This window comes from Tachyglossus aculeatus, chromosome 21, assembly GCF_015852505.1.
Source record: "Tachyglossus aculeatus isolate mTacAcu1 chromosome 21, mTacAcu1.pri, whole genome shotgun sequence".
NCBI classification, from domain to species: Eukaryota; Metazoa; Chordata; class Mammalia; order Monotremata; family Tachyglossidae; genus Tachyglossus; species Tachyglossus aculeatus.
The window spans coordinates 62,671,120-62,685,019 of record NC_052086.1 but is presented as its reverse complement, the minus strand read 5'-3'; the positions used below and the strand labels follow the sequence as shown (position 1 = coordinate 62,685,019).

The 13,900-nt window shown below is 43.1% G+C and overlaps 1 protein-coding gene across 1 annotated transcript in view; it reads right to left on the bottom strand.

Moving 5' to 3' along the window:
• The window catches only part of C21H7orf50 (chromosome 21 C7orf50 homolog), a 63,354-nt gene extending 59,088 nt beyond the window's left edge, over window positions 1-4,266 (bottom strand). Inside the window, exon 1 of the mRNA XM_038763912.1 lies at window positions 4,074-4,266. Coding sequence (XP_038619840.1) covers window positions 4,074-4,261 — 188 coding nt within the window. The 5' untranslated portion in view covers window positions 4,262-4,266. The remainder of the gene's footprint in view (window positions 1-4,073) is intronic.
• Window positions 4,267-13,900: the final 9,634 nt, after the last annotated feature.

Below are 13,900 nucleotides of genomic sequence, written 5' to 3'. Positions count from 1 at the left end.
ATACCGTCAGAGGATATATCTGTAATTTATTTGTATACATCTGTAATTTATTTCTTTGTCTTGATGTCTGTCTCTCCACCTCTAGACCATAAGCTCATTGTGGACAGGGAATGTGTCTGTTTACTGTTATACTGTACTCTCTCAAGCAGTTAGTACAGTGCTCTGCACACAGTAAGCCCCTCAATAAATACGACTGAATGAATGAATGTACGGATAGACGAGAAGGTAGAAAACTGAATCAAAAGCACCACTCTGTCCTCAGGGGCTCAACTGACAGAATTTTATGCCCAGATTCGGTCCAAACTGATATAATAATAATAATAATAATAATAATAATAATAATGGTGGTATTTGTTAAGTGCTTACTATGTGCAAAGCACTGTTCTAAGCGCTGGGGGGGGGATACAAGGTGATCAGGTTGTCCCACTTGGGGCTCACAGTCTTAATCCCCATTTTACAGATGAAGTAAATGAGGCACAGAGAAGTTAAGTTCAAACCCTGGCTCTGCCAATTGTCAGCTGTGTGACTTTGGGCAAATCACTTAACTTCTCTGGCCCTCAGTTACCTCATCTGGAAAATGGGGATTAAGACTGTGAGCCCCCCGTGGGACAACCTGATCACCTTGTAACCTCCCCAGTGCTTAGAACAGTGCTTTGCACATAGTAAGTGCTTAATAAATACCATCATTAAGTGCACTGACCAACGTCACACAGTTGACAAGTGACTGAGCTGGGATTCAAACCCATGACCTCTGACTCCCAAACCCGTGCTCTTTCCACTGAGCCACACTGCGGTGGGTGGGGTTTGGATACACTTCAGATGGCACCTCCAGCTTCTAAATCAGCTCCATTAATGCTACCTATGTTATACCTTACTTTACATCCAATGGCAAGAAAGGATCAATCATAATTAATGCGCACTTACTGTGTATAGAGCACCATACTGTGTGCTTGGCAGAGTACAATAAAACACAGTTGGCAGACATACTCCCCACCCACAGCGAGCTTCCAGTCTACAGGTACAAACTAAAAGTGTCCAGGAACAGAGTCAGTTCACCAGGACGGAAGCAATGTTCTTTGCATCCCATCCTTGCTGGAGGGAAAAGACAAGAGAATGAACGGAAACAGGCTACCCAAAGAGCTGCTGTAAGATGAACGGAAATGAGGAAACCATAAACAAGACGGACAGAAGAAACAACTTTCATGACCCAGGAGGATAAACCTTCAATACCATAGCATAGCCATGTACGGCTGGGGGTCAGTAGAATAGATGCCGATCAGTAGCAAAACAAATTGACTCAATCAATGGTATTTATTGAGTGCTTACTCTGGAAACACAATCCCTGCTCAAAAAGATGATTAATTTAGGACAGATATTTCAAGAAGAAGGTGACCTTAAAAGTGAGAAGTGAAAACAGTGTTACAGACTGTGGATACCAAGTGCGATACTGTGGCATACCACAACCCTCTTCCCACCCCCACTCTGTCCCACAACCAACATGGACACATACCCCATCATGGCTGTTGGGGTGCACTTCCTACAAACAGTAAGGAAGTACTTGCTGGGGCTGTGCAATTAGTGCTGAAGGTTTCTGACTCAAAAATCTAAGCAGGGTGGACAGGCTCAACAGAAATCCTGAAAACAGCTGGCTAAACTTAGCAGCAACAGGCCAGAGGAACTTGTCTGTTGTGTGACTTTGGGCGAGTCAATTCACTTCTGTGTGCTTCAATTTCCTCAACTGCATAATGGGGATTCAACACCTGTTTTCCCTCCTACTTGACTGTGAGCCCCATATGGGACAGGGACTATAACCCAACTGATTAACTTTTATCTTTCCCAGCACTTAGAACAGTGCTTGACACAGAGTAAGTGTAAACACCATTTTAAAAATGGGGCCATAATAACTACTGAGATGGCTACCCTGACAACTGCCTCCTGGTTTAGGACACCTGGTTCTACATCAAGGCATCAATACCACCCTGGTTAGAAACGGCTTTTATACCTAAAATCTTAAGGATGCTTCAAGGTGTGCTACATCTTTGCCCACTGATTTTCTTGTTATATTCCATGCCGCAGCAAGACAGCAAGAACACAACTGGTAGTGATGAAACATTGTCAGTGGCACTGGCACTATGCAAACCCCTAGCACTATAATCAATTCCTTCACATGGACTCTTGGCCCTGAAGGCTTTGTAATTGGATGGGGCCGATCTGTCAATTAATTCATTCATTCAATCGTATTTATTGAGCGCTTACTGTGTGCAGAGCATTGTACTAAGCACTTGGAAAAGTACAATATAACAATAAACAGACACATTCCCTGCCCACAGTGAGATAATAGTCTAGAGGGGGGAGACAGACAATACAAATTATTTATTTATTTATTTATTTGTACATAAGTGACAAAAGACTCCAGAAGTGGAGGATAGGGAAATATTTTCATGTACCTAATATGGAAAAATTGTTGGAGCCTCTGTCTTATCAACCACACTCACACAAACTGACAAAAAAGACTGCATATGTGCATGCACAGATTCTCTCATATACTCTCTCCACATGCAAAAACATAGTCCTGTGTGTGTGTGTGTGTGTGTGTGTGTACATGATGAAAGTGTAGGAAAGCTTAAAATGGATTTAAGAAGATCCAGTGTGAAAGGTCCCTGATGGATCCAAGCAACTGTTGGAAACTATACTGAGGTGGATCCTCATTATGGGAGAGGAACATGTCTGCTAATTCTGTTGTATTCTCCCATGTGCTTAATACAGTGCTCTGCACATGATAAGTGCTTAATCAATACGGTTGATTGATTTACTATTAGTCCGTCTCAGGATGGCATTCTTATGTTTCTTTATAGTCAGGGTCCTTAGAGTAAATAATTTCCACTTCCACCTTTGCAGGTGCCATTAAAAGCATCAACAAAAAAGTTGCTTGTAGCTTTGCAGTTCAAAACTTCAAAATCAAAATTCAAAAGTATGGGGATGGTTGGACAGTCAGTAACAATAACCTAATCCAAGGGCAGTTCAAAACCACCAAGAAGCATTCCACTGGTTTCTCCAATTGAAAAAATTGACATCTTGCTATCACTCCATAACTAAGTTTAACAAGAGAACTGAGTATGTCCTCAGCCCGGAATATAATTATTTTCCCTCCATTTCCACAAAGAGGAGCAGGTTTTACGTAGCCTTTTGTGCTCCACGAGTGTTTGGGTGTTAAATGTTGCCAGAGAGAAAAGGCTAGAATTATTCAATTTTTCAATAATATGAAAGCACTGGAAGTTTCCTTTTGTGACTGTCAATGAGGTAGCAGTTTGGTAAAAATATAAAATACCATTTTTCATGTTTTTTCTCCTTTAGATAATTCATACTATTTTTCAAGGATGGTCTTAAAAAAACTTTCTATTTTAATTTAATAATGGGAAACTCACTAGGTAATATTTTCATGTGTGAGAGTTTGAATTCTTGCTGATGTAAAAGGTTATCAAAACCAGTCTCTTCAATGGGCACATAATTACCCACTCTCGGTTCTAAAACTATATGTCTTTGGGAATGCGGAACTTGCAAAGACTGAAGAGTACATTAGGTCTGGTTAGGTAATGGTGTACTCTATCAGACTGTATTGCTTACTACAATACTCCACATAGCTCACTGGGGGCAGGGATTGTGTTCATTTTTTGTTGAATTATACTCTCCCAAATGCTTAGTACAGTGCTCTGCACACAGTAAGCTCTCAATAAATATGACTGACTGAATGAATGATTGATATGAGATGAAAGTGAATTCAAGGCCATATCAGCACCTCATCAAGACTCTTAATCAGTTTTGCTTATGCAGGCTCTCTTTTTCATTCCTACCACTGTTCAAAGATCCCAAAGACATATGCCATTCTAGATAAAACATGAACCCAACATGTCATTTAAAAAAGTCACATGGGATGGAGTAAGAGTTTGGTAATGTGGCTGAGCAATGACCCAAAGGAATATTTTTTTGAGTGATAGAACTAAGACAAGAATTGCAAGCCAATATAGATGACCTAATAATTTCTACAAGAAGTGCGAGAGAGTTAAGCTTCTTACCTAGTTAAATACTCCAGGGCCAACTCACATCCTGATGGTTTTGGGGGCTCGTCTTTCTTAATACTAATTCCGGCTTCCCGGAGCTGTTTCTTTTCTTCTTTTTTCCTTTCTTTCTTCAGTTTCCTTTCCAGGGTTCTCTTCTCCTCTGGAGTTAGTTCTTGCTCTCCTTGTTCTTTCTCATCCTGCATTACTTCTTTCTGAAAACAAACCAAGTGGAAAAAAATGTCTGTTGGAGTTCCCAAATATAAAGAGAATGCTTCAAAAAGGAAATAATAATAACGGTATTTGTTAAGCGCTTACTATGTGCCAAGCACTCAGGTTGTACAATGGGGGGCACTGTACTAGGTGACTGGAAAGTACAATTCACCAATAGAGACAATCCCTGACCACAAAGGGCTCACAGTCTAGAAAGATAATAATAATGGTATTTGTTAAGTGCTTACTAAGTGCCAAGTACTGTTCTAAGCGCTGGGATAAATACAAGGTTTCTGGGTTGTCCTATGTAGTGCTCACAGTCTCAATCCCCATTTTGCAGAGAGGTAACTGAGGTACAGAGAAGTTAAGTGACTTGCCCAAAGTCACACAGCTGACAAGTGGTGGAGCCAGGATTAGAACCCATGACCTCTGACTCCCAAGCCCATGCTTTTTCCACTATTCCACACTGCTTCTGATTTAAAATGATTTTAAAAGAAATCTCTTGATGCTCCCCTTTAAATTGAGATACTACAGACAATGCACTGACAATCATGGAATCCATTGTAAAGTAGCACATGGCACAGGCCATGTGTTCATGCCTAATGTTTTGGCAGTAAGTGGGGAAGAGGAGACAAAGACATTAGGAATGGAAATGAGTCTGGTCTCCACAAATTGATAAGGTCTCCTGGTTCTGTTTCTAAAACAAATGACATCCTTTAAATAAGACTCTCCTGTTCCCTTTGAAAAATACATCTTCCTCTCAGATTTGATCTTCTCTATTAAAGGGTCTACTTCTCCATTCAGTGAGGGATGATAATGATTTTTTTATAACAAAAATCAACTCTTAATATCCTTTCCTGTCAGCATGTGTAATTCAGATGCCGCAAACACTGAAGAGGTATTTTGGACACAGCCCATGTCACACATGGGGCTCGAAGTCTAAATCTCCATTTTACAGATGAGGCAACTCAGGCAAAGAGAATTTAAGTGCCTTGCCCAAGATCACACAGTAGGCAGGTGGTGGGGCCAGGATTAGAACCCAGATCTTCTTTGGAGTTCTAGAAAAACCCCCTCTCCAGGAGGTATTCCTGGACTAATCCCCACCTCCTCGATCAGTTATCCTAAGCCTCGTGTCCATAAGGTAGGCGTACTGATTTACTCAGTTGTTTTTCTAGGTTGCTTCTAGGTTCTTGCTCTTGTTCCTATCATATGTTCTTATTCTGAGCCTGCCTGACTCCCACAATTGACCGTAAACTCCTCAAGGACAGAGACAATGCCTTTGATACTTACTACAAATTTCCAAGAGCCAACTACAGTCCTGGACACAGAGCGGAAGCTCAAAGATGATGACAACTGGGTGTGGAAAGGAGGATGGAAGACAGAAACCTAGTTCTGTAATGAACATGGTGTTATCAAAGGGTGGGAGGCTGATTACAGGGAATTCATTGCCTAATCTATGCAATGGAAAGAGAGAGGAAAAAAAGTGTGACACCTTGTTTTGTCACACCACCCATGCCACCCCAGTAATTGAAGGGTCAGTATCTCTCCACCCAGAAACCTCTTGGGCTCTCCCTTCTCAGTGATTGGTTTTAATGGTTGCCACTGGGGAGAAACCATGGCATAAAAACAACAAAATAAAATCCACAACAGAACCCCGGAGTCAGGGACAATTTAAGCCAAGGCAACTGGTTGTCTTTTTTCATCATCATCATCATCAATCGTATTTATTGAGCGCTTACTGTGTGCAGAGCACTGTACTAAGTGCTTGGGAAGTACAAGTTGGCAACATATAGAGACAGTCCCTACCCAACAGTGGGCTCACAGTCTAAAAGGGGGAGACAGAGAACAAAACCAAACATACTAACAAAATAAAATAAATAGAATAGATATGTACAAGTAAAATAAATAGAGTAACAAATATGTACAAACATATATACATATATACAGGTGCTGTGGGGAAGGGAAGGAGGTAAGATGGGGGGGATGGAGAGGGGGACGAGGGGGAGAGGAAGGAAGGGGCTCAGTCTGGGAAGCCCTCCTGGACTAGGTGAGTTCTCAGTAGGGCCTTGAAGGGAGAAAGAGCACTAGCTTTTTTCCTACTACATATCAATGTACTCAAAGAGAAGACAGTCCCCAAGAGAACTGTAAAATGCTATAGTCAAAATCCACACTTCCAGGCACTTACACATCATCTGAATGCCTAGAATACCTTATTTTGAAGAGAGTTAAAATTTAGGATGTGAAAAGAGAGTTGCCGCAGAGAAAGAAGCAGCTCCCTTGGTTAAATTATTGAATTATAGCAAAATAACCTTGATTAAAACCAAAGATAACTTTCCTGCCTACTCCCTCTCCAGAATCGACACCTACTCCGCTGACACCATCATTTCGCAAATGCTTTTTAAAAGATTACTATGGCAGCTGCCTGACAGATGCCACAGTTACACACACTTAAGTCACACAATCTTTCTCGAAAAAAAAAAGATATAATAAACATGTTTACTTTTCCTTGGGCCACAAGCTTGCAAAAAGGGCCCTAGCCCAGGACTACAAAAGCGCTGATAGAGAGCCCTCTGCTTCCGCATACTTACAGTAAATGCCTCGCTCTCTACCTTCTTAACCATTCCTCGAATTATCAGAAAGCTTTTTATCCCTCTACATGCAGCTCTAGTAAAAACAGAACAAGTTACTGCATTGCCTTTTTTTCCCCCCTCTCCCATTCTGCCACTCCCTCTGGTCTCCTAACCCTACCCCCACAGCAGGACCCCTCATAAAATGTCAATCCCTTAGCAACATTTGTTTCACACTTGACAGCTTTGCCTCTTCTGGATCATCTGAAATAAACAAAAAAAAATGTTTCCCCCTCCAGCTGCCCCCTACTTTTCCCACCATCCCTCTTTTAGACCCTGGAATGTCTCCACTTAAAGAAATCTCCGTGTGCATATTCCAAGGTGTGAGTACATCAGCAATGTGTTGAAATATAGACTGCTCCCTGTGAACTTTTTTTAAAAAAAGAGGTACATCAAGTTTAGTCCAAGTGTCATACAACTTTCCTTCCAAATATGCCAAATAACAAAATTTCCTGCCTATTCTCTTTTCTTACACATATTACTTCCAACATTGAAACTGATACCTCCTAAACTCTGCCTTTGTTGGAACAGTGATTCCTGTGGAAGCCAAGAACTTGCCATCTGTGTAGCGAAAAATGAGTTGCTTGACTGGAAAAGACCACGGGCTTTAAAAAAAAAAAAGTAACGTTTTTTCCATTACATTAACAGTAGGATGGACAAATGGAGGATATTGTCATATTAACAGGATTTCCTGTCCTCTTTATTTTCTGTTGACTATTTGCATACCAATCTCTGGAAGATTGAGATTTTTAACAGATGTACTCCAGTGTGCAAATATATTCATTTACTAATGGGATATACACACGGAGGGTGAAATCTAAAACACATCAATTTAACACACATTCTCAATCTAAAACACATGAATTCAACACACATATTCTCAACACACGAGTGCACACACTTGTTTGCACACATACACTCACTGGAGAAGCAGTGTGGTTTAGTGGAAAGAGCCTGGGCTTGGGAGTCAGAGGTCATGGGTTCTAATCCCAGCTCCACCACTTGTCAGCTGTGTGACTTTGGGCAAGTCACAACTTCTCTGTGCCTTAGTTACCTCATCTGTAAAATGGGGATTAAGACTGTGAGCCCCACGTGGGACAACCTGATCACCTTGAATCCCCCCAGTGCTTAGAACAGTGCTTTGCACATAGAAAGCGCTTAACAAATACATTGTACACACACTCCCTCTATTTCTGCTTATTTGCTTAGCCAGGAGCCACCTCACCTCCAGTTGTGATTTCATCAGAGCTCACAATCTGGGTCTAAAGGTCGAGTTTAAACATCAAGGCTGAATATGGTCAATCGTGGATGTCATGGTCATCAGGGCTGCTCTTTCCTAGGGGATTTGGGCCTGTGTGGTCAGGCAATATAACCCATGGACTGGGCCAAGACACTGACAGGCAATCTCCAGGAAATACTCAGATGAGGTCAGGAGCGAAGTAGGGAACATAGGCCACTTTCCTGTCAGGCCTCTGAACCAGCTCTTAGGAGATACTGAGTTGTTGGAGGTGGTGTGTTTCAAACAGGAAATAAAACCAAGGTTCTTACCTACCTGTCATCTTTAGTTTCAGAACTCATGGCTCTGTGGACCACCCCAAGACCCCAGCTGTTGCAGAATGCAGCCCCAGGCCAGTTTACTCCTCACTCCAGGCAGTACAGAGCAACCTACACCTGGGCTGTGTAATCGGCTCTATGGCTATAAAATCCAAGGTGTTGATTTTAATCAACACATAAAGCCCCTCTATGGCTTGTGTCCCACTGGTTACCTAACAGTTCTCTGCTGCACTAGTAAAAGTTGACTGTGTCACTCCTGCCAGAATTGCACTCGATTGCTTTCAAGACTTCTACCTTTCAGGGATGGGTGCCAAAGAGTGTTTACAAGGGAATGGTTTTTGGCTTTGGTCTGTTGGAGGCAGAGTATGCTGTCTTCCAGGAGATGGCATTGATTCCATCTTTTTGGTTGGGCTTCCCTATCAAAGGTAAGCTGCCTGCCAAGAGCCCATGGGTATTGGGGCGCTACTCATTTCCGGATAGTTGTTTCTGTAAAAATTCTTGCACTACGGTGGCCTGGGGCCCCATTCTGTAAATGGAAAGTAATTACTATACTTTGCCTAACAATTCCTGCCTTCCTGTATTCTGCTTTGGAGTGGGCAATGGAAGGAAAAGTGTGTTCTTTTTCTGGGAGTGGGGGGAACCTCTACTGTGGCCCATGGCTAGGAAGATGCTGGACCACCCCATCCCACAATTATTATTATGGTATTTGTTAAGCACTTACTAAGAGCCAGTCACTGTACTAGGTACTGGGGCAGAGACAAGCAAATCAGGTTGGACACAGTCCCTGTCCCAAGAGGGGCTCACAATCTCAATCCCCATTTTACACGTGCGGTAACTAAGGCTTAGAGAAGTAAAGCGACTTGTCCAGGTTCACACAGCAGAAAAGTGGTGGAGCTGGGATTAGAACCCATGACCTCCTGTCTCCCAGGCCCATGCTCTATCCAATATACCATGCTGCTTCTCTAACAAAGAGCAGGACCACATTATGAGCTGGACTTGTTCATGCACCTGGCCCCACAGCTTGTGCAGGGCTTAGGATGAAAACCTGGGATGCTATTTTCCCAAGTGCTTACGACAGTGCTCTGCACATAGTAAGAGCTCAGGAAATACCATTGATTGATGGTGAAGCTGGGGAAAAGTAGGCAAAGTAATAATAATCATAATAATAATAGTACTTGTTAAGCATTTACTACTTGCCAAGCACTGTTCTAAGCACTGGAGTAGATATACAAGCAAATCAGGTTGGACACAGTCCTTGTCCTATATGGGGCTCACAGTCTGAATCCCCATTTTACAGATGAGGTAACTGAGGCATAGGGAAGTTAAGTGACTCACCTAAGGTCACACAGCAGATGTGGTGGAGCCACACTGCTGCTTTATATATTTAATAACAAAATGAAGGTTATTCTGAGAGAACCTCAAAGATTATTATGATGCTTTTAAACTGCTGCACTGGAGAGAAACTATGCCAGCAATTTTGCAGCCCCCCCCCCCCCCAAAAAAAAAAACAACTATTCACTGTAGGATGCTAGAGCTGGAGCTTCAGAAGGCGAGTGACATTCACTTTGGGGGCGTGGGGTGCTCAAAGAGGTGGGAAGAACAAAGTTGCCCTACTCCAGACAAAGGCCAATCAATCAATCAATCAATGTTATATATTGAGTGCTTACTCTGCAGAACATTGTACTAATCACTTGGGAAAGTACAATAGAACAGTGTTGGTAGACTCAGTACCTGCCCACAAGGAGCTTACAATCTAAGCAATTCAAATTCTGGCCAGAGAACGTATCTACCAACTCTGTTTTATTGTACTCTCCCACAGTAAGCGCTCCATAAATATTATTGATTGACGGACTGGGGATAGGGGAAATAGTAGAGCAGTAGACTAACATGTAGTTTTCTTTATCAGCCACTGGGCAAATACATGCATGCCTTCTGGCCTACTCCAACTGGCCAAAAGACCAAGTAACTCATCCATCACATTTCCAACAGACAGCTCCATGCCTAACACCCCAGAGAACACACTCTATGTTTAAAGATCTCCATGGAGAATATCCCACAACTTCCCTTGGCCATCCATCTTAGGGACTGATAGTCTTTGTCAAAAAAATTATTAACGTCCTACTGGCTCATAATGAAAGATACCACACTCTCCTGAATCCATGAAAGAATAGGCTTCACTTTACTCACATAGAAAAAGCCCCCCTTGTAGCAGAGGATGATCTGATAGGATCAGTTCAGGGAGTCTCAGAGAGCTTGGGATGCCATGTGCAGTCTTATCTGTTCATCAAAAAGTATAGGGTGACAGCAGGATGAAAGTAATCAACCAATCAGGGGTATTTATTGAATGCTTACTATGTAAAGAGCACTGGACTAAGAATACAATAGGAGTTGGTAGACATGATCTCAGCCCACAAAGACCTTATTATAGTCTAGTGGGGGAGGCAGGCATTAAAAATAATAAATTACAGATAGGGGAAATAGGAGAGAATATATGGGTAAGCGCTGTGGGGTTGGGGGTGAGGTGACTATCTAGTGCTTAAGGCATACAAATCCAAATGCATAGGTGATGCAGAAGAGAGGAAGAATGGGGGAAATGAGGGCTTAGTTAGGGAAGGCCTCTTAGAGGGGATGTGATTTTAGCAGGGCTGGCTGAAAGGGCAGGAGCAGTGAGAGTGTGAGTCGCTTTTCTCTGGTCCTTGCCCAGAGTCACACTATGGGAGCAGAGAGTGCTGCTGGGGCCCAACTGGTTGCCTGGCAAATGGCAGCCCAACCCCACGCTGTGGCCTCGGGGCCGAGGCCTCTCCTCTGCTACAAGGGGTCCCAAACAAGTGAGGGGGAGCCCAGCCTCTGTGCCTTCATGGAGTCCCCAGTCTGGAGCCTCCAATCGGATGTGAGTGCCCCTCTCTTGAGCCGTGGTGGAAGAGGGCTGGCACTAAAAGAGGAAAAAAAAATGCTTGAAAATAATTCACATCAGAATGCCCACCCTGGCACTTCTTTTTCTTCCAATGTGCCTTTGTGTAGGGCTGCAGCTAACTTTCCCTTCTGGGTGGCAGCAAGGCTCTTACATCATGTAGTGGTGAAACAAAAAAGCAGTAAAGGAAGGCAAATTTCAGGCTACTACTAAGAGAAAGGTCATATCACTCTGGGTTTCTGCTGATCCCGACTCCTAGGATCCCTAACTACAGCAGGCATCTTTCTTGGAAAGCGCTCACTCAGGGCTTGCCTTAAGTAGTAGGGAATGGTGCATCCTAGTGCCCTCTCTGAGCCCTCTTCAACCCAGAGAGATTGGGCATACTGAAGAGACATTTATTCCCATCAGTCCTTGGCAGGGAATGATGACAGGCTGGAAGAGAGAAGGCTGAACAGATCAGTCAGGGAGTGAGACAAACTGAAGGGAGCCTGATCACATTCAGATTTAGAAAGAGAGTGATAAATAGCCCGAAAGGCTTTCTGACCACAACCTGAGCAGCTATCTTTCTTTCTGTAACTGCAAGACTGCAGGTGCTAAATGGCTTCTGGCTGGTGAATAGCTGGTTGTCAATGAAAATGGGATGAAGACAATTCCTCTTATCTGAACTAACCTCTAGACCAGGAGCTTCAGGAATTTTATTTCTGAAGCCAAACATTTCCAGTCTTCTCCCTGAAGTAAACTCCCCTCAATTGCCACTGTGTACTTCCCACTGAAATCTAGGCCTTCCCCACTTCCTCCACTCTCCCACCATCCACTCCTCCACACATATACTCACTGAAGCAGAAGAAAGGTCCTTCTCTATCCCTGTGGACAGTGAGCTCCTTTTGGGCTGGGAAAGTAACTACTAACTCTTCTATACTGTACTCTCCCAAGTGCTCAGTACACAGAGTAAGAGCTCAGTAAATACAATCAGTTGACTGATGGAGCAGTGAAAACAGCATGAGAGGCAGCTGGGCATAGTGGTCAGAGCAAGGGCCTGAAGGTCATGGGTTCTAATTCTAACTCCTCCACTTGTCTGCTGTGTGACCTTGGGCAAGTCACTTTACTTCTCCGTGCCTCAGTTACCTCAACTATAAAATGGTTATTGAGATTGTTAGCCCAACTTGGGACAGGGACTGTGTCCAGCCCAACTTGCTTGTCTCTACCCCAGTGCTTAGTACAGTGCCTGGCACATAGTAAGTGCTTAACAAATGCCGTAATTATTATTACTACTATTATTATTATTTTTAATAAAAAAACAACTCCTGCTAGACCTCAAAGTCACAAAATTCTGAACCAGGCCCTGTTTTATCCACTGTTCCTACTACTAGACTCTTCTTGTCAGCTTCTAGAGTTCCCATTATTTGTCTTCATTGTCTGTCATAATGTTCATGTACATATCCTAGAGTGCTTTGAAGTAACCTCTAGGGATCTGAAAACCTCCACTCTATAACATTACCACAAAGAAGTAGAGAAAGGGATCTCTGAAAGAGGGTGTCATACTTAAGTACATACAACAGACAACACAATGTCACAGAAAAGATGAGCTCCAACTCTAAGAGCAATCAGTGCTGGGTGTTTCTGCTCAAGAGGCCGGAATAAAGCAGCTGCAGAAATAAGACCCTGCTGATTCCCAGCAGCATCAGTAGTCAATGACCTGTCCAATGACCTCTTGTCACTTGAGTGCTTTCCACTCCAAGGGAAGGAATGATGCACAGATAATTGACCAGAAATGATTTCCAGGCTATATTAATGCAGAGGCTGAATGGGAAGGCAAATCTATGATTCATTCTGACATCATCAAAAGCAGGAAATAGATGACAGTTTTTGAGATAAAGATAGGCAGTATGTCAGGGTGGTGCTTTCACTGACATGCAGTGTTGTGGTCTATGGAAGTCAGCCAGAGACCAAAATAAACAGAAAAAGAGGGGAAAAAAAGGTGTACTCCTCAGAGCCTCCCAACAACTTCAGGACATGGGCCACCAAATTTACCAAAGTCTCTCAGGACCAGGAACCTGAGGAGCCCATATCTCTTGGCCAGAGGTAAAAAAAAATCCACATCTGCTCCCCTTGCCTTTATCCCTCCTTGGGTTCTGGAAGCAAACGGAAGGAGTGGAAATCTGGATCTCTGTGCCTCATTTAAGGAGAACCTGCAGTGGGCTGCCCATGGCTAGAATAGTAAGTGCTTAACAAATGCCATCATTATTATTATTATTAAGAAGGGGACTGGGTATTGCAGAAGTCCCCACGCTATCGTTTCCACTCAGCAGTATACTGCTTCACCTCAGGATGTTCCCGGTCCAATCCAGGTCTTAGGTTACACTGTAGCTCAAAACATTCTGGAATTTCCTATTTTTCCTGGATACACCTCCTATACTGCTCCCCATAATATTTACTAAGCCACTTAATGTGTGCTGAGTAATGTGCTGTGTACTGTGCGCTGTGCAGTGCTGTACTAAGCAACGGGAAAGGTACAGGACCCAAACAAACTCATTCTAGGT